General features: G+C 40.9%; 1 protein-coding gene and 1 pseudogene across 2 annotated transcripts in view; both read right to left on the bottom strand.

The window, feature by feature from the left end:
• Positions 1 to 4,521: 4,521 nt before the first annotated feature.
• On the bottom strand, positions 4,522 to 6,590 carry LOC103161286 (annotated as a pseudogene).
• Positions 6,591 to 8,303: 1,713 nt separating this feature from the next.
• Positions 8,304 to 21,827, bottom strand: part of LOC100765869 (zinc finger protein 850) — a 28,796-nt gene continuing 15,272 nt past the window's right edge. For both annotated transcript variants that reach the window (XM_027434016.2, XM_027434017.2), the window contains one exon: positions 8,304 to 21,463. In XM_027434016.2, coding sequence (XP_027289817.1) covers positions 8,535 to 21,463 — 12,929 coding nt within the window. In that variant the 3' untranslated portion in view covers positions 8,304 to 8,534. The remainder of the gene's footprint in view (positions 21,464 to 21,827) is intronic.

The raw sequence follows: 21,827 nt of genomic DNA, 5'->3' as shown, positions 1-21,827 counted from the left end.
CGGGTCACAGGATAACAATACTCCAAGGCAAAAAGTTATATAACTACCAGGAAATGGAGACAGAGACTCCTTTCAGCCTCAGTGCTGCCCTAGCTACAATGTCAGTCATCAGAAATAGAAATGATAACTTAACATTGGCATAAATATGGGGGGAGGAGGAAAACACTGGAGTTGGAGTGAGAACTAGAGAATCAACTTTTAAAATCAGTCTCTATGTCCTTCAAAGATGACTAAATGAAAGAAAATGACTGTGTGATCCAATTACAGCACTGTTGTGTGACACTATTATTGTGGAGAAATGACAGATATCTACTTAAGGCAGGTAAGTGTCCAATGACAAACCATAGTTGAGAATCAAAAATTTCTAACTTAGTGAAAAACTGAGGATCCAGATTCTTTCCTCTTTTTGGGTGTTTTAAATGCATGTTTGTCTGCAATACGTGCTCCTTGTGCCCACTTTGTCCAGAAGAGAGCATTGGATGCTTTGGAGTTGAGGTTACAGATTGAGTGCCCAAGTGAGGGTGCTGGAATTTCAAAGTGAGTCATCTGAAATAGCAGACAGTGCTCTTAACCGCTGAGTCATCCCTAAGCCCAGAGGAAAACTGAGTTTTATTGGGACGATTTACAAGAGTGTGGGTGATGGGTTACTCATAGACTCTCATAGGACTCAGTGACAGCTGCATCGCCTTGTAAGGGTGATGGCTAATGAATCTGGAAACCTGGAGATCACTGCACAGCTTCTGGCAGCTCAAGGGAGGTTGAAAGTATCTTTCAAGACACTCATTACCTATTCAAGGTAACTTGCCTTGTCTATTCTGGTCCAGACAGCTTGACTGGTGCCTGCTTCATGGTTGGTAGGAGCATCTTTTGTGCGGCTCAGCTTGGTTCAAATGCCTAGTGCAATGGTGGGGAATCAGAGGAACTACTGAAAGGCCAACTCAAATGACATGTCCATGAAGATGCTACATGAGGACCTATCACATTGTAACCCAAGTAAAAGTTCTAGTAAGTGAGGATAGGAGAACACATGTGTTATAAAACAATCAGGCATTGGATAATGTGTGCTAGATGTTTAACTGTGGATAGGGCCAGAAGAAAGGAGGAAGAGTGGGTGGGCTAATGAAAAGGAAGGATGTGTGAAGAAGCCTTATGAAATCCCACTATCTTACAAGTTAATTGTAATTATAATTTTAAAAACTTTGAGCATGATGTTGCCAAAGACACCAAACACTTGGATTACAAGATAGAGAACAGTCTTGAACTTACCAAGGAACTCTCCCTTCTGGCAAGGTTTAGTAGCACTGCAAGGTCCTGTCAAGCTGCTGGCAGAGAAAAGATGCCCACGGTCTTACTTACCCCTGATTACTGCATCTTTCATTGCCAATCTAGTAGCCAAGATGTTTTTATTGCTTCAATAGTGGTATGACCACTTACGGGCATAAGCAACCTATTACATGATTGCAATTGACATCTGCTCCACAGAGGGGAATTTATGCCTGGTAATGTAAACAAGGCCAAAAATCATGGCTTAGGAATTATAGGTCCCCCCCCCCCCCAGTCTCACAGATGGGGAACCAACATAAGACCAAACCCGGCCCCCCGGAATGTGGGTGTCATCTAGGAGCCCTAGACAGTCTATAGGGAACTCTGGCAGTGGAACCAGTATTTATCCCTAGTTCACGAACGGACTTTGGGAGCCTATTCCCCATGGAGGGATATTCTCTTAGCCTAAATACAAGGGCGATGGCCTAGGTCCTGACCCAAATAACGTGACAGATTTTGATGATCCCTCATGGAAGGCCTCACCCTCCGTGGGGCGTGGATGGGAGATGGGATTGGTGAGTGGGGGCAGGGAATGGGAGGGTGAGAGGGAGAGGGAACTTAGATTGATATGTAATTTTTTCAAAATAATAAAAAAGTAATTATAGGTCCAAGGGCAGAACCTAGGGATGCTTTGTTAATTATCATGTGATTGTCTGATCTAAAGGTTCATGCTTGCAATTATCAGTTGGCACTACTCTCAAGCTTAGAAAAGGAAGCCTCATCCAGTTGGCAGTGGGTAGTGCAGGGACTACGCCAGTTCACAATTACTGAGAGCAAGCAATTGTGAGAGATTGGTGCAATTACCATTTCATTATTGCCGAGGGTGGGTCCCATGAGTCTCTTTTACCTCCTTGGAGGTCTACTGGCAGCTACAGTATTTTAAAGTTCAGAGTGAATACCTGCCCAATCTTAGTACTTCAAAAATGAACTCAACTGTGCCATGTAAATTTTTCGTTGTTATTTTAATTCTTATTAATTAAATTTACTCATATATTTTAAGTCTCCACCACTATTCCCCCTCCCTCTACCTCCCACCAGTGCCTCCACAATCCATTCCTCCTCTTTTTTGTTCTGTTTTTAGAAAGGGAATGCCTCCCGTGCATATCCCAAGCATGGCATATCAAGTTGAGGTGAGACTAAGCTCCACCCCTTGTATTAATGCTGGGCAAGGCAACCCAGTATGAGGAATAGGTTCCCCAAAGCCAGCCAAAGTATGAGACCCAGCCCAGGCTCCCACTCTAGTAGCATCACACTTAGAGCCTATTACACACCTGTCACACGTATGTGGAGGGCCTAGTTTAGTCTCATGCTGGCTCCCTGGCTGATGATCCAGAATCTGAGCTCATATGAGCCCAGATTAGCTGTTTCTGTGGGTTCCCTTGAGATGCGCTTAACTCCCCCTGGCTTGTGCAATCTTCCTTCTCTCTCTTCATCAGGATTCCCAGAGCTCAGCCCAATGCTTGGCTGTGGGTCTCTGCATGTGTTTCTATCAGTTACTGGATGAAGGCTCCCTAATGACAATTGGGGTAGTCACTGAAACTAAAGAAGAACAGTCACCATTCTATAAGTATATCAGATAACGTTAGAAATCTTTATGCTGACTTTCTGTTTTTTTCCTCTTCTCAATCATGTTTGGTTCTGTCCTAGGTCTTTGGGCTATCCATTCTCTGGGCCCTGGCAGTCCAGGCCGTTTCATGGATGGGCTCACTCTTTTGCTATGGGTCTGAGGCTGCACCAGTTATTGGTTGGCTACTCCTATTATCTCTGTGCCACCTTTATCCCCTGCATTTCCTAGAGACAGGGCAGACTGTAGGTCAAAGTTTGTGTGGTTGGAATGGTGTCACATTCTATCCACTGAAAGCATTCCCAGTCACAGATGGTCAGTTCAGGCTATGCATTCACCATTGCTAGGTGTCTTAGCTGGGGTCATCCTTGTAGATTCCTGGGAGTCTCATTTGCACCAGGTTTCTGCCTGACCATGAAATGCCACTACTTTCCAATCATCTTTTTCAGTACACCCACCTCCTTTCACTCCCCCATAAATGATCCCTCCTGTTCCCATAGGCAATTGTCCACCCTTGAGACCTCTTCTATTTCCCCTTCCCTTGGAGATCCATGCATTCCCCCTTGGTCATTGGTTGTCACCTTGCCTCTGTAGGCATGTGGATTGTGGCAGGGTTATCCTTTACTTTATAGCTAATATCCAATTAAAGTGCCTCCAGAGCTCTGGGATTAGAAGCATGCATGACCACACCTTTTGCCTTTGGGTATATCTAAGCTCTGTGTGATCATGACCATGTTGTCACCTTCTGTCTCATTATAAGATTTACTTTGAAGGCACTTTGTCCATTGTGGGATATTTGACAACACTGTGTGAATGGCAACTTCCAATTGCTTTAATGAATATCTGAATGGCCAATAGCTAGGCAGGAGAGAATAGGTGGGACTTCCTGGGAGAAAGAGAGGCTGGACATGAGTCTTGGTGCCTGGTAGAAGCCACTGAGTCACAAAGCAAGTCATTATGAAGGAAAAGGGACATATGGTAGAAAGTAGATTTGTAGAAAGAGGGTAATTGAAATTATAAGAGGAAGTTGGGAACAAGTCCAAGGTGAAGCCCAATCTTTCATAATTAGTAAGTCTCCATGTCATTTTATTTGGGGAGGGGACTGGAAATTGAAAAGAAAGTCCAACTACACTTTCATGATTTTTTTCAAGAATACTAAACATACTTTATTAGCACGAAAGAGCAGGCAGAACAAGACACAGCAAGCAGAAATAGACCTTGGCAATCAAAGGGTTAGTGTTGCATACAAATACAGCCTTTTATCCCAGCAGCCCTGGCCACAGAGGGATATAAAATTACCCTTGCAGCAGCTGGTGTGGAACTCAGCAGCGCTCACCAGTGGGCACAGAGCACAGTGACAGACAACAAGATTGGACTTGGCTACTGTAGTGCAAATATCTGAGAATTCAGTCCAACACTGAGAAGCAACACTAGCATCTGACAATTGTTCAAGTTGTACTACATACTATACTATGCCACAAAGGCTTGCCAAGTGATGTTATTTACAGACATCATGGGTGTACAGTACCTTCTATATCTTCAATTTGTGTTTTCTGCAAACAGTTAACTGCACTAAAATGCTATAAATTGTACTTAAGAAATTATGCTACGAGACAAAGAGATAAATACTACCATTCAAATGATTAATTATTGTTTAATAAATATAACTTGACATGAGCAACCAGCAGAGACACTCACATCTGATGTGTCTGGGCATCTTCTAATCTCATTTCTCTCCAGGTTCACAAGCTCAAGAACACAGGAAAAGATCCAACTCTGAGAAAACAATGTGTGGACTGCATGTGTCAACTGAGAAAAAAATCCCACTGGACTCTCTCGAACTGCAGGCCTGTCTGAAGTCACAGTGCTCATCCCAGAAACAAGACTAACCTTTAACACTGACCTTGGAAGAACTATCTTAGAGACCTTGGTTTACTTGACAGTCTCTTTCTCTAAGAACAAAAGGGCACTAACCATAAACCACATGAACACCTCACAATGCCCTATGGACAAAAAAAAATTGCATTTGTTTTTCTCTCAAAGGAAGACAGTCTTTAGTTTACTTATTTGTCTTGGACTTTCAAAGCTTGATTTATAGTTAAGTACAAACACCACTACTTTTGGAAGGTTATAGAAAAATTCTTAGGAAAACTAATTTCAAACACGAGTCACACTGTTGAACTATCCATCTAATATTAATAACTTGTTCTTCAGTAATAAATAGAATTCTACATAGCGAATGCCCCACAGTTGTCTCACTCAGGCATCACAGCCATTTAAGACCCAGCCACTCACTAACAAGCTGTGTTTTCCCGGCTCTGGACACCAGCAAACCATGTGTTGTTTCAAGGCACCTTTGTCTGGGTAATACAAGATCCCACTGGATAGAGGCAAATGAATAATATCACATTGCGGGTGAAAAATCCTAGAGACCAGCTCTGTGCTTCTTATGTCTGTACTGTCTGATACACTTGAGAGAAGACATAGGGGACAGAGATTACTTTTCCTTGACTGGTTCTTGCTCTAACCAGCAAAACCCTAACTTTCTGCTTTCAGCGCTACTCTTTTAAAAAATCTTGTAACATGATGGCAGAGGGAGCCCACCAATCCCATCATACATAGTGCCCCCCCGCAGATCACTGCAGGGCAGATACACTGCAGGTTGAAAAGAAAAGTCCTATTCAGTGATATCATAAGCAATACTTCAAAAAACATGCAAGACCCGGGTCTCTATAATGTTCCAGGAGCTCAGTGACAATGGAGGAGTGAAACTCACAAGGGTTGGGGCATCGAAACTTAAGTTGTGGTTCCACTGTTCGAATTGGGCATGCAGGGATCTGTTGATGCCACTGAAGCTCCCATAGAGGAGGAAGTCCTCCTGAGCAGAGTCCCTGAACAAAAACGTGCCTTCAGGTTTACCTTGTAGAAGAGCATAGAATGAAATTGATCTGCTTATGAACGTTCCAAGCTCCCTGTCTGCTAACATGCAAGGGGAGCTCCCAGGACACCTGGTGCTGCTTCTGTCTCCGTGGCTGCAGGGACAGGGTGGTTGAGACCTCTTCTGAGTTACAATTCATTTTTTTGGTAGGGAAGAACCATCACCACTTATCTCCATCTTCCCAGGTGGCTAACTTTGGTTTCTGTTTATACAATGGATTGGCATGTGCCGTAGCTTCAAATGTGTGTACGTGTGGCATTGGGAGCAGGATCCACCCCTTCTTCAATATTAAGTCATCTTCTCTTTCAGAACCTATCTTCATCTTCTGGAGACACCAGTGAGGGATCAAATGTATCAAAAAATGTTAGATGTGGGCTCACGGGAGCTGCATGCTGCTTAATCCAATGCAACTTTTCTGCTAAATCTGAGGCAGTGGGAAAAGGGCATTTCTCCAGAATTAATTCAGAAAGATGAACTTTTCTTTTGTTGGAAAGAGAGGCTTTGACTGCTTCCTGTAAGTTCTCATGGAGAAACAAATCCACAGTGTCCTGGAGTCTCTGCCTCAAAGAGGGGCTCCTGGCCACAGGACTCCACAGTGCCCATCTCCTCTGAAGGCTGCTTCGCATTCTACCAAACTTTTTTGTTTTATAAAAGAAAAAAATTAACTTTATTGAACTTTTAAAAATTTTATTCTCATACATACTTTCTGACTGCAGTCTTCTTCCCAGTCACGCCCTGTCTCTGAACTTTATTAAACTTTTGTGCTTCTACCAAACTTTTTTTTCAGGATTCCATGAACTTTGGCTCTTTTGTGGAAAAGGAATGTTTTCCATTCCCTCCCCATGGGGTGCGTTGAGAGTAGGAGTCTCTTTGAGCAATCTTCGTTCCTGGGTGGCACTGAGTCATTGTCTTTTCTCAATGCTTATTACAAGAACCTGTGGGATCTCCATGGCACAGTTTTGGTTTTGTCTCGAAAAGGTCTTTGAAGAGCTGTGTCCCAGCTGTAAGGTAATGTTTTCGTGTAAGAGACTACTAAGCTGCTGGGGAGTGGACTCTCCTAGACTGATGCTTTTCTCTTTGTCAGACAGGCACCTGCTGGAATTCATGTCCACACTCCAGGTGTGGCTTCCTTCCTTCTTCAAGGCTGAACAGAGTCTGGCTCCTGTGTTTCAAGTTGTTCCATGTTTTCCCCAGTTTATCAATTGATTTGAAGAGTAAAGCTTACTGTGTGCAAGCTCCCACTATGCATGGTCTGGTGCACAAAGGCTCGATGAAGTGCTTCTTTACCTCTTCCTGGCGGATCTATCCCAGGCAAGGGCCCTGCCGCCTGTACTGAGGTGCAGAGGTGCCCAACCAAGGAGGACTGTGCCAGGGGTTGGACCCAGGCAAGGAATGGCTGCTGCTTGGGGGTTCTGGGTGACTGAGAAAGGCATTCGGTGGCCTCATCCAGGGCACCGGGTGCCAGGCAGGATCGCCAGGGCAGCGCAGCCAGCGACTGGGCAAGTCCTACAGCTTGGTAGTCCCATCCTAGGCTACCAACAAGCTGTGGCAGCCTTGCTTCCTCAGGAGGGAACCTGGAGACTCCAGCTTGGCCAGATGCCCTTGCCAACTGCTACCCATTCCAGGACACCTCCTCCTCCTCCCCAAACCCCTACCAGAATGAAAAATACAAGACGGGCAGGGTCACCCATCAATTTTGTTGTTGCTGGGCATTGGTGGGGCACGCCTTTAATCCCAGCATTTGGGAGGCAGAGGCAGGAGGATCTCTGTGAGTTTGAGGCCAGCCTGGTCTACAAAGTGAGTTCCAGGGCAGCCTCCACAGCCACAGAGAAACCCTGTCTCAAAAAAAAACGTTGTTGTTGTTAAGGTGTACAATTTAGAACTAGGTAAAGGATTTGCCAAAATGAAAGCATTCTGGGGATGGGACTTTGAATGAACAGCAAGAAAGGAGCTATAAAGATATCCTTGGACAGAAGATGAATTTTTGTGATGCATAGCAAAATTAGCAACAAAACTAAGGCCTTTTTAACATCTTTATGTTATTACATTTTTGTCCTCATTATGACTTTTTTCTGTTTTCAGAGACAGGGTTCATGTAATTGGAGCTGTCATGGAGCTTACCATGTAGATCAGGATGGCCTCACACTTAGAGATCGTACTATCCCTGTCTTCTGAGTGAGGGAGTAAAGGCTTGCACCATCATGCCTGACACTGTCATGAATTTTTGGATGTTGGACAAGATAAATGTTTTTTTTTTTATGACAGCTTTTCCCAGGGCCTAGAGATATACCACTTAGTGTTTAAGATCATTGGCTGCTCTTTAAGAGGACAGGGGGTCCCATTCCCAACACACACCCAGCAGCACACATTTATCTGTAACTCCTGTTTGGCCTCCACCTGCACCACACCTATATGTAGTGGCAGCAAAACAAGCAGGCAAAGAACAAACACAGTAAAAGAAGTAAGATTTCACCACAGTAACATGGAAGAATTTTAATTTGGCATAAACTACGTGATATTTTCTAAGATTTAAACTTCATTAATGGTTCCTACAACTTTCTTATCTTTATCTTTCGATTATATATACTGTTGTTATTTGTAAGCAGAGAATACAAGAAAAATGCTTCACAAAATTTACATTGGGTGTTTATCTCTCTAGTATGAATTTCCTAATGTCTCCTAAGACATGCAATATGGATAGAGGACACATCAGTCTTTGCATTTGGAAATGTTTTTTCCAGTATGAATGTTCTGATGTGTTCCACGATGCTTGCACCTAGTAAAGGATTTGTCACATTGCTTACAACTGTAAGGTCTCTTTCCAGTATGAACTCTCTGATGTATTATGAGAAGTGACAACTTGCTAAAGGAATTGTCACATTTCATACATCTGAAAGGTTTCTTCTTAATGTGAACACTCTGATGGCTTCTAAATTGTGAGTTCCAGGTAAAGGATTTGTCACATTCCTTACATTTGTAAGGTTTCTCCCCAGTATGAACCCTCTGATGTGTTTTAAGATGTGTGTCTCGGGTAAAGGACTTGCCACATTCCTTACATTTGTAAGGTCTCTCTCCAGTATGAACTCTCTCATGTCTTTTAAGATCTGAGCAACAGATAAAGGATTTGTTACATTCCTGACAAATGTGAGGTCTCCCTTTATTACGAACTCTCTCTTTTCTTCTAAGTTTTGAGTCCTGTGTCAAGGACTTGTCACATTCCATAGATTTGTATGGTTTCCCCCCAGAGTGAACACGCTGATGTCTTCTAAATTGTGCGTTCCAGGTAAAGGTTTTGTCACATTCCTTACATTTGTAAGGTTTCTCCCCAGTATGAACCCTCTGATGTGTTTTAAGATGTGTGTCTCGGGTAAAGGACTTGCCACATTCCTTACATTTGTAAGGTCTCTCTCCAGTATGAACTCTCTCATGTCTTTTAAGATCTGAGCAACTGGTAAAGGATTTGTCACATTCCTGGCAACTATAAGGTCTCTCACTAGTGTGAACTCTCTGATGTGTTCTAAGTTGTGAGTCTTGGGTAGAGGACTTGTCACATTCCACAGATTTGTTAGGTATCTCCTCAGTATGGACACTCCGATGTCTTTTAAGTTGTGAGTTCCATGTAAAGGATTTGCCACATTTAACACATTTATAAGGTTTCTCGCCAGTATGAACCCGCTGATGGGTTCTAAGATGTGTGTCCCGGGTAAAGGTTTTATCACATTCCAAACATTTGTAAGGTCTCTCTCCAGTATGAATTCTCTCATGTCTTGTAAGATCTGTCAAACTGGTAAAAGATGTGTCACATTCCTGACAACTATAAGGTCTCTCTTTAGTATGAACTCTCTGATGGCTTCTAAGTTGTGAGTCATATGTAAAGGATTTGTCACATTCCTTACATTTGTAACGTTTTTTCACAGAATGAGAACTCTGGTGACTTCTAAGTTGGGAGCCATGTGTAAAGGACTTGTTACATTCCTTACATTTGTAAGGTTTTCCCACAGTGTGAGAAATCTGGTGACGTCTAAGTTGGGAGCCATGTGTAAAGGACTTGTTACATTGCTTACATTTGTAAGGTTTTTCCACAGTGTGAGCACTCTGATGACTTTTAAGTTCTGAGACATATGTAAAGGACCTGTCACATTCCAAACATTTGAAACGTTTTTCCACAGTGTGAGCACTCTGATGGCTTCTAAGTTCTGAGTCATGTGTAAAGGACTTGTCACATTCTTTACATTTGTAAGGTTTTTCCACAGTGTGAGAACTCTGATGGCTTCTAAGTTGTGAATCAGTTGTAAAGGACTTGTCACATTCTTTACATTTGTAAGGTTTTTCCACAGTATGAGCACTCTGATGGCTTCCAAGTTCTGAGTCATGTGTAAAGGACTTGTCACATTCTTTACATTTGTAAGGTTTTTCCACAGTATGAGCACTCTGATGGCTTCCAAGTTCTGAGTCATGTGTAAAGGACTTGTCACATTCCTTACATTTGTAAAGTTTTTCCACAGCATGAGTATTCTGATGGCTCCTAAGTTGTGAGTCATGTGTAAAGCACATATCACATTCTTTACATTTGTAAGGTTTTTCCACAGTGTGAGCACTCTGATGGCTTCCAAGTTCTGAGTCATGTGTAAAGGACTTGTCACTTTCTTTACATTTGCAAGGTTTTTCCATAGTGTGAGCACTCTGATGGCTTCTAAGTTGGGAGTCTTGTGTAAAGGACTGGTCACATTCCTTACATTTGTAAGGTTTTTCCACAGTATGAGCACTCTGATGGCTTCCAAGTTCTGAGTCATGTGTAAAGGACTTGTCACATTCCTTACATTTGTAAAGTTTTTCCACAGCATGAGTATTCTGATGGCTCCTAAGTTGTGAGTCATGTGTAAAGCACATATCACATTCTTTACATTTGTAAGGTTTTTCCACAGTGTGAGCACTCTGATGGCTTCCAAGTTCTGAGTCATGTGTAAAGGACTTGTCACTTTCTTTACATTTGCAAGGTTTTTCCATAGTGTGAGCACACTGATGGCTTCTAAGTTGGGAGTCATGTGTAAAGGACATGTCACATTCCTTACATTTGTAAGGTTTTTCCACATTGTGAGTACACTGATTGCTTCTAAGTTGGGAGTCATGTGTAAAGGACTTTTCACATACCTTACATTTGTAAGGTTTTTCCAGATTGTGAGCACTCTGATGCCTTCTAATTTCTGAGTCATGTGTAAAGGACTTGCCACACTGTTTACATTTGTAAGGTTTTTCCAAAGTGTGTGCACTCTGATGGCTTCTAAGTTGGGATTCTTGTGTAAAAGTCTGGTCACATTCCTTACATTTGAAAGGTTTTTCCACAGTGTGAGCACTCTCATGGCTTCTAAGTGTGGAGTCATATGTAAAGGACCTGCCACATTCCAAACATTTGAAAGGTTTTTCCACAGTGTGAGCACTCTGATGGCTTCTAAATTGGGAGTCATTTATAAAGGACTGGTCACATTCTTTACAATTGTAAGGTTTTTCCACAGTGTGAGCAGCCTGATGACTTCTAAGTTGTTTGTCTTGTGTAAAGAACTGGATACATTCCTTACATTTGTAAGGTTTTTCCACAGTGTGAGCAACCTGATGACTTCTAAGTTGGGAGTCATTTGTAAAGGTCTGGTCACATTCCTTACATTTGTAAGGTATTTCCACAGTATGAGCACTCTGATGTCTTCCAAGTTGGGATTCTTGTGTAAAGGACTGGTCACATTCCAAACATTTGAAAGGTTTTTCCACAGTGTGAGCACTCTGATGGCTTCTAAGTTGGGAGTCATTTGTAAAAGACTGGTCACATTCTTTACATTTGTAAGGTTTTTCCACAGTGTGAGCACTCTGATGTCTTCCAAGTTGGGAGTCTTGTGTAAAGGACTGGTCACATTCCTTACATTTGTAAGGTTTTTCCACAGTGTGAGCAACCTGATGACTTACAAGGTGTTTGTGGTGCGTAAAGGACTTGTCACATTCCTTACACTTGTAAGGTTTTTCCACAGTGTGAGCACTCTGATGGCTTCTAAGTTGGGAGTCATGTGTAAAGGACATGTCACATTCCTTACATTTGTAAGGTTTTTCCACAGTGTGAGCAGCCTGATGACTTCTAAGTTGGGAGTCATGTGTAAAGGACATGTCACATTCCTTACATTTGTAAGGTTTTTCCACAGTGTGAGCAGCCTGATGACTTCTAAGTTGGGAGTCATGTGTAAAGGTCTGGTCACATTCAAAACATTTGAAAGGTTTTTCCACAGTGTGAGCACTCTGATGTCTGCCAAGTTGGGAGTCTTGTGTAAAGGACTGGTCACATTCCTTACATTTGTAAGGCTTTTCCACAGTGTGAGCAACCTGATGACTTACAAGGTGTTTGTGGTGCGTAAAGGACTTGTCACATTCCTTACACTTGTAAGGTTTTTCCACAGTGTGAGCACTCTGATGGCTTCTAAGTTGGGAGTCATGTGTAAAGGACATGTCACATTCCTTACATTTGTAAGGTTTTTCCACAGTGTGAGCAGCCTGATGACTTCTAAGTTGGGAGTCATGTGTAAAGGTCTGGTCACATTCCAAACATTTGAAAGGTTTTTCCACAGTGTGAGCACTCTGATGGCTTCTAAGTTGGGAGTCATGTGTAAAGGTCTGGTCACATTCCTTACATTTGTAAGGTTTTTCCACATTGTGAGCACTCTGATGACTTACAAGGTGTTTGTGGTGCGTAAAGGACTTGTCACATTCCTTACATTTGTAAGGTTTTCCCGCATTGTGAGCACTCTGATGGCTTCTAAGTTGGGAGTCTTGTGTAAAGGACTGGTCACATTCCTTACATTTGTAAGGTTTTTCCACAGTGTGAGTAATCTGATGACTTATAAGTTGTTTGTGGTGCATAAAGGACTTGTCACATTCTTTACATTTGAAAGGTTTTATCACAGTGTGAGCACTCTGATCTCTTCTAAGTTGGGAGTCTTGTGTAAAGGACTTGTCAAATTCCTTACATTTGTAAGGTTTTTCCACAGTGTGAGCACTCTGATGGCTTCTAATTTCTGAGTCTTGTGTAAAGGACTTGCCACATTGTTTACATTTGTAAGGTTTTTCCACAGTATGAGCACTCTGATGGCTTATAACTTGGGATTCTTGTGTAAAGGACAGGTCACATTCCTTACATTTATAAGGTTTTTCCACAGTGTGAACACTTTGATGACTTCTAAGTTGGGAGTCTTGTGTAAAGGATTTGTCACATTCCTTACATTTGTAAGATTTTTCCACAATGTGAGCAGTCTGATGCCTTCTAAGTTCTGAGTCATGTGTAAAGGACTGGTCACATTCCTTACATTTATAAGGTTTTTCCACAGTGTGAGCACTCTGATGGCTTCTAAGTTCTGAGTCATATGTAAAGGACTTGTCACATTCCTTACATTTGTAAGGTTTTTCTACAGTGTGAGCACACTGATGGCTTCTAAGTTGGGAGTCTTGTGTAAAGGACTGGTCACATTCCTTACATTTGTAAGGTTTTTCCACAGTATGAGCACTCTGATGGCTTCTAACTTGGGATTCTTGTGTAAAGGACTGGTCACATTCCTTAAATTTATAAGGTTTTTCCACAGTGTGCATACTTTGATGACTTCTAAGTTGGGTGTCTTCTGTAAAGGATTTGTCACATTCCTTACATTTGATAGGTTTTTCCACAGTGTGAGCACTCTGATGTCTTCTTAGTTCTGAGTCATATGTAAAGGACTTGTCACATTCCAAACAGTTGAAAGGTTTTTCTACAGTGTGAGCACTCTGATGTCTTCTTAGTTCTGAGTCATATGTAAAGGACTTGTCACATTCCAAACAGTTGAAAGGTTTTTCTACAGTGTGAGCACACTGATGGCTTCTAAGTTGGGAATCTTGTGTAAAGGTCTGGTCACATTCCTTACATCTGTAAGGTTTTTCCACAGTGTGAGCACTCTGATGCATACTAATTTCTGAGTCATGTGTAAAGGACTTGCCACATTGTTTACATTTGTAAGGTTTTTCCACAGTGTGAGCACTCTGATGTCTTCTAAGTTCTGAGTCATGTGTAAAGGACATGTCACATTCCTTGCATTTGTAAAGTTTTTCCACATTGTGAGTACTTTGATGGCTTCTAAGTTGGGAGTCATGTGTAAAGGACTGGTCACATTGTTTACATTTGTAGGGTTTTTCCACAGTGTGAGCACTCTGATGCATTCTAACTCCTGAGTCATGTGTAAAGGACTTGCCACATTGTATACATTTGTAAGGTTTTTCCACAGTGTGAGCACTCTGATGGCTTCTAAGTTCTGAGTCATGTGTAAAGGACTTGTCACATTGCTTACATTTGTAAGGTTTTTCCACAGCGTGAGTACTTTGATGTCTTCTAAGTTGGGATTCTTGTGTAAAGGACTGGTCACATTGTTTACATTTGTAGGGTTTTTCCACAGTGTGAGCACTCTGATGGCTTCTGAGTTCTGAGTCATGTGTAAAGGACTTGTCACATTGCTTACATTTGTAAGGTTTTTCCACAGCATGAGTACTCTGATGGCTTCTAAGTTGGGAGTCATGTGTAAAGGATTTGTCACATTCCTTACATTTGTAAGATTTTTCCACAATGTGAGCAGTCTGATGCCTTCTAAGTTCTGAGTCATGTGTAAAGTACTGGTTACATTCTTTACATTTGTAGTGTTTTTCCACAGTGTGAGCACTCTGATGGCTTCTAAGTTGGGATTCTTGTGTAAAGGATTGGTCACATTCTTTACTTTTGTAAGTTTTTTCCTCAGTGTGCCCACTTTGATGACTTCTAAGTTGGGAGTCTTGTGTAAAGGAATTGTCACATTCCTTACATTTGTAAGGTTTTTCCACAGTGTGAGCACTCTGATGGATTCTAAGTTCTGAGTCATGTGTAAAGGACTTGTCACATTGTTTACCTTTGTAAGGTTTTTCTACAGTGTGAACACTTTGATGACTTCTAAGTTGGGAGTCTTGTGTAAAGGTCTGGTCACATTCCTTACATTTGTAAGGTTTTTCCACAGTGTGAGCACTCTGATGGCTTTCAAGTTGGGAGTCATATGTAAAGGACTGGTCACATTCTTTACTGTTGTAAGTTTTTTCCACAGTGTGCACACTTTGATGACTTCTAAGTTGGGATTCTTGTGTAAAAGAATTGTCACATTCCTTACATTTGTAAGGTTTTTCCAAAGTATGAGCACTCTGGTGACTTCTAAGTTGAGAGTCATGTGTAAAGAACTGGTCACATTCCTTACGTTTGTAAGGTTTTTCCACAGTGTGAGCACGCTCATGGCTTCTAAGTTGTTTGTCATTTGTAAAGGACTGGTCACATTCCTTACATTTGTAAGGTTTTTCCACAGTGTGTGCACTCTGGTGACTTCTAAGTTCTGAGTCATGTGTAAAGGACTTGTCACATTGTTTACCTTTGTAAGGTTTTTCTACAGTGTGAACACTTTGATGACTTCTAAGTTGGGAGTCTTGTGTAAAGGACTGGTCACATTCCTTACATTTGTAAGGTTTTTCCACAGTGTGTGCACTCTGGTGACTTCTAAGTTCTGAGTCATGTGTAAAGGACTTGTCACATTGTTTACCTTTGTAAGGTTTTTCTACAGTGTGAACACTTTGATGACTTCTAAGTTGGGAGTCTTGTGTAAAGGTCTGGTCACACTCCTTACATTTGTAAGGTTTTTCCACAGCGTGAGTACTTTGATGTCTTCTAAGTTGGGATTCTTGTGTAAAGGTCTGGTCACATTCCTTACATTTGTAAGGTTTTTCCACAGTGTGAGCACTTTGATGGCTTTCAAGTTGGGAGTCATATGTAAAGGACTGGTCACATTCTTTACTGTTGTAAGTTTTTTCCACAGTGTGCGCACTTTGATGACTTCTAAGTTGGGATTCTTGTGTAAAAGAATTGTCACATTCCTTACATTTGTAAGGTTTTTCCAAAGTATGAGCACTCTGGTGACTTCTATGTTGGGAGTCATGTGTAAAGGACTGGTCACATTCCTTACGTTTGTAAGGTTTTTCCACAGTGTGAGCACTCTGATGGCTTCTAAGTTGTTTGTCATTTGTAAAGGACTGGTCACATTCCTTACATTTGTAAGTTGTTTCCACAGTGTGAGCACTCTCATGGCTTCTAAGTTGTTTGTCATTTGTAAAGGACTGGTCACATTCCTTACATTTGTAAGGTTTTTCCACAGTGTGAGCACTCTCATGGCTTCTAAGTTGTTTGTCATTTGTAAAGGACTGGTCACATTCCTTACATTTGTAAGTTGTTTCCACAGTGTGTACACTCTGATGACTTCTAAGTTGGGAGTCATATGTAAAGGATTTGTCACATTCCAAACACTTGAAAGGTTTTTCTACAGTGTGAGCACTCTGATGACTTCCAAATTGTTTATCATGTGTAAAGGACTGGTCACTTTCCTTACATTTGTAAGGTTTTTCCACAGCGTGAGCACTTTGATGACTCCTAAGTTGAGAGTCATTTGTAAAGGACTTGTCACATTCTGTACATTTGTAAGGTTTTTCCACAGTGTGAGCACTCTGATGCTTTCTAAGTTCTGAGTCATGTGTAAAGGACTTGTCACATAGTTTACATTTATAGGGTTTTCCCACAGTGTGAGCACTCTGATGGGTTCTAAGTTGTTTGTTATTTGTAAAGGACTGGTCACATTGTTTACATTTGTAAGTTTTTTCTACAGTGTGTGCACTCTGATGACTTCTAAGTTGGAAGTCATAAGTAAAGGATTTGTCACATTCCAAACATTTGAAAGGTTTTTCTACAGTGTGAGCACTCTGATGACTTCCAAATTGTTCATCATGTGTAAAGGACTGGTCACTTTCCTTACATTTGTAAGGTTTTTCCACAGTGTGAGCAATCTGATGACTTCCAAATTGTTTATCATGTGTAAAGGACTGGTCACTTTCCTTACATTTATAAGGTTTTTCCACAGTGTGAGCACTCTGATGACTTCTAAGTTCTGAGTCATGTGTAAAGGACATGTCACATTCCTTACATTTATAAGGTGTTTCCACAGTGTGAGCACTCTCATGTCTTCTAAGTTCTGAGTCATATGTAAAGGACTGGTCACAATGCTTACATTTGTAAGGTTTTTCCACAGTGTGAGTACTCTGATGACATCTAAGTTCTGAGTCATATGTAAAGGACCTGTCACATTCCAAACATTTGTATGTTTTTTCCAGAACATGAGCTCTCTGATGGCTTCTAAGTTGTTTGTCATTTGTAAAGGACTGATCACATTGTTTACATTTGTAAGGTTTTTCCACAGCGTGAGCACTTTGATGACTCCTAAGTTGAGAGTCATTTGTAAAGGACTTGTCACATTCTGTACATTTGAAAGGTTTTTCCACAGTGTGAGCACTCTGATGCCTTGTAAGTTGTTTGTCATTTGTAAAGGACTTGTCACAATATTTACATTTATATGGTTTTTCCACAGTGTGAGCACTCTGATGGCTTCTAAGTTGTTTGCTATTTGTAAAGGACTGGTCACATTGTTTACATTTGTAAGTTTTTTCCACAGTGTGTGCACTCTGATGACTTCTAAGTTGGAAGTCATAAGTAAAGGATTTGTCACATTCCAAACATTTGAAAGGTTTTTCTACAGTGTGAGCACTCTGATGACTTCCAAATTGTTCATCATGTGTAAAGTACTGGTCACTTTCCTTACATTTGTAAGGTTTTTCCACAGTGTGAGCAATCTGGTGACTTCCAAATTGTTTATCATGTGTAAAGGACCGGTCACTTACCTTACATTTGTAAGGTTTTTCCACAGTGTGAGCCCTCTGATGACTTCTAAGTTCTGAGTCATGTGTAAAGGACATGTCACATTCCTTACATTTATAAGGTGTTTCCACAGTGTGAGCACTCTCATGTCTTCTAAGTTCTGAGTCATATGTAAAGGACTGGTCACATTGCTTACATTTGTAAGGTTTTTCCACAGTGTGAGTACTCTGATGACCTCTAAGTTCTGAGTCATATGTAAAGGACCTGTCACATTCCAAACATTTGTATGTTTTTTCCAGAACATGAGCACTCTGATGGCTTCTAAGTTGTTTGTCATTTGTAAAGGACTGATCACATTGTTTACATTTGTAAGGTTTTTCCACCGCGTGAGCACTTTGATGACTCCTAAGTTGGGAGTCATTTGTAAAGGACTTGTCACATTCTGTACATTTGTAAGGTTTTTCCACAGTGTGAGCACTCTGATGCCTTCTAAGTTGTTTGTCATTTGTAAAGGACTTGTCACATTGTTTACATTTATAGGGTTTTTCCACAGTGTGAGCACTCCGATGGCTTCTAAGTTGTTTGTTATTTGTAAAGGACTGGCCACATTGTTTACATTTGTAAGTTTTTCGAACCATGTGTGCACTCTGATGACTTCTAAGTTGGGAGTCATATGTAAAGGATTGGTCACATTCCAAACATTTGTAAGGTTTTTCCACAGTGTGAGCCCTCTGATGACTCCTAAGTTGTTTGTCATTTGTAAAGGACTGGTCACATTCCTTACATTTGTAAGGTTTTTCCACAGTGTGAGCACTCTCATGGCTTCTAAGTTGTTTGTCATTTGTAAAGGACTGGTCACATTGTTTACATTTGTAAGTTTTTTCCACAGTGTGTGCACTCTGATGACTTCTAAGTTGGGAGTCATAAGTAAAGGATTGTTCACATTCCAAACATTTGTAAGGTTTTTCCACAGTGTGAGCACTCTGATGACTTCTAAGTTGTTCGGCATTTGTAAAGGACTGGTCACATTCCTTACATTTGTAAGTTTTTCCCACAGTGTGTGCACTCTGATGACTTCTAAGTTGGGAGTCATATGTAAAGGATTGGTCACATTCCAAACATTTGTAAGGTTTTTCCACAGTGTGAGCACTCTGATGACTTCTAAGTTGTTTGTCATTTGTAAAGGACTGGTCACATTCGTTACATTTGTAAGGTTTTTCCACAGTGTGAGCACTCTCATGGCTTCTAAGTTGTTTGTCATTTGTAAAGGACTGGTCACATTGTTTACATTTGTAAGGTTTTTCCACAGTGTGAGCACTCTCATGGCTTCTAAGTTGTTTGTCATCTGTAAAGGACTGGTCACATTCCTTACATTTGTAAGTTTTTCCCACAGTGTGTGCACTCTGATGACTTTTAAGTTGGGAGTCATATGTAAAGGATTGGTCACATTCCAAACATTTGTAAGGTTTTTCCACAGTGTGAGCACTCTGATGACTTCTAAGTTGTTTGTCATTTGTAAAGGACTGGTCACATTCCTTACATTGGTAAGGTTTTTCCACAGTGTGCGCATTCTCATGGCTTCTAAGTTGTTTGTCATTTGTAAAGGACTGATTACATTGTTTACATTTGTAAGTTGTTTCCACAGTGTGTACACTCTGATGACTTCTAAGTTGGGAGTCATATGTAAAGGATTGGTCACATTCCAAACATTTGTAAGGTTTTTCCACAGTGTGAGCACTCTGATGACTTCTAAGTTGTTTGTCATTTGTAAAGGACTGGTCACATTCCTTACATTGGTAAGGTTTTTCCACAGTGTGCGCATTCTCATGGCTTCTAAGTTGTTTGTCATTTGTAAAGGACTGATTACATTGTTTACATTTGTAAGTTGTTTCCACAGTGTGTACACTCTGATGACTTCTAAGTTGGGAGTCATATGTAAAGGATTTGTCACATTCCATACATTTGAAAGGTTTTTGTACAGTGTGAGCACTCTGATGACTTCCAAATTGTTTATCATGTGTAAATGACTGATCACATTCCTTACATTTGTAAGGTTTTTCCACAGTGTGAGCACTCTGATGACTTCTATGTTCTGAGTCATGTGTAAAGGACTTGTTACATTCTTTACATTTATAAGGTGTTTCCATAGTGTGAGCACTCTCATGTCTTCTACGTTCTGAGTCATATGTAAAGGACTGATCACATTCCTTACATTTGTAAGGTTTTTCCAGAGCATGAGCACTCTGATGGCTTCTAAGTTGTTTGTCATTTGTAAAGGACTGGTCACATTGTTTACATTTGTAAGGTTTTTCCACAGCGTGAGCACTTTGATGACTTCTAAGTTGGGAGTCATTTGTAAAGGACTTGTCACATTCTGTACATTTGTAAGGTTTTTCCACAGTGTGAGTACTCTGATGCCTTCTAAGTTGTTTGTCATTTGTAAAGGACTTGTCACATTGTTTACATTTATAGGGTTTTTCCACAGTGTGTGCACTCTGGTGACTTCTAAGTTGAGATTCATGTGTAAAGGACTGGTCACATTGCTTACATTTGTAAGGGTTTTCCACAGTGTGAGCACTCTGATGCCTTCTAAGTTGAGCATCATATCTAAAGGACTTGTCACATTCCTTACATTTGTAAGGTTTTTCCATAGCATGAGCAGTCTGATGACTTCTAAGTTGGGAGTCCCGTTTAAAAGACTTGTCACATTCCTTACATTTGTAAGGTTTTTCCATAGCATGAGCAGTCTGATGCCTTCTAAGTTGGGAGTCATATCTAAAGGACTTGTCACATTCCTTACATTTGTAAGGTTTTCCCACAGTGTGAGCACTCTGATGGCTTCTAAGTTGTTTGTCATGTGTAAAGGACTGGTCACATTGTTTACATTTGTAAGGTTTTTCCACAGTGTGAGCACTCTGATGGCTTCTAAGTTGGGAGTCTTGTGTAAAGGACTGGTCACATTCCTTACATTTGTAAGGTTTTTCCACAGTGTGAACACTCTCATGGCTTCTAAGGTGGGAGTCATGTGTAAAGGACTGGTTACATTCCTTACATTTGTAAGGTTTTTCCACAGTGTGAGCAATCTGATGACTTCTAAGTTGGGAGTCATATGTAAAGGTTTTGTCACAATGCATACATTTATAAGGTTTCTCCCAAGTAGGAACCCTCTGTAGTGTTATAAGATGTGTGTCTTGGGTAAAGGACTTGTCACATTCCTGACAACTGCAAGGTCTCTCTCCAGTAAGAATTTTCTGATGTGCTGTAAGTTGTGAGCCCTGGGTAAAGGACTTGTCACTTTCCATACACTCGTAATATTTCTCCCCACTATGAACACTTTGATGTATTTTAGGACTTGAATATTGGTTAAAAGATTTTTCACAAATGTTGCCTTCATAGACTTTATTTTCAGAATGAATCCTTTGATGCTCAGTGAGGCATGAGGCAGTCTGGAAATATTTCTTGCATGTCCCACACTGGTGTGGTGTCTCTTCAATGTGGACTGGTTGTTGCACAACACTGTATGTAGAGCTGAAAGTGTCATCATGTTCTCCCAGCCTGTGGTCTTTCTCTGCAGTGTAGACTCTCTGATCTTGAGTCATGTTGGAACACAAATTTAAACATTCCTCACAGACTTTTGATCGGCACGGTTCTTCTCCAGTGTGCATGCTTTCCTGTCTGTCTGGGTTTGATGAGTCAACAGAGGCACCCCTGTGATTACTGCGTGTGTAGTTCTTGGAGTTTTCTGTAGTTTCACTTGTTCTATGATGTGAACATGTGGAGGGTTCATGAAGCACTTTTCCGAGCTCATTACACTGACAAGACTCCTTTTCAGTCTTCACATGCTGATGGACAGACTCATACTTGAAATAGTTCTCTGAAAATGAATACAGTTCAGATTAATAAGGTTTGTTCCAATAACAAATGTGTGATAAACGACTGTCTCCCTAAGTCGTCACTTAACATAAGTGAACATGGAACTACCTAGATTACAGCTCACAATAATGGACATGTTTTCATTTACTGTAATTGTATGGATTCTCACAAACACCGCATGACAGCATTCAAATGTCAGTGAGTTATAACAGATATCTCATATTTCTCAAAAATCTCTAACTGGAAAAAGATGGAAGAAATAATTGATGGCCATGAATTAGCTGTATGATAGAGCTCACTAAGTGATTATATATAAAAGACATTATCTCTACCTTCAATTGTATCTTCTTTGAAATTGATGAAGA

Source organism: Cricetulus griseus, unplaced genomic scaffold, assembly GCF_003668045.3.
Source record: "Cricetulus griseus strain 17A/GY unplaced genomic scaffold, alternate assembly CriGri-PICRH-1.0 unplaced_scaffold_30, whole genome shotgun sequence".
Classification (NCBI taxonomy): Eukaryota; Metazoa; Chordata; class Mammalia; order Rodentia; family Cricetidae; genus Cricetulus; species Cricetulus griseus.
This window is presented reverse-complemented; position numbering and strand designations above follow the sequence as displayed.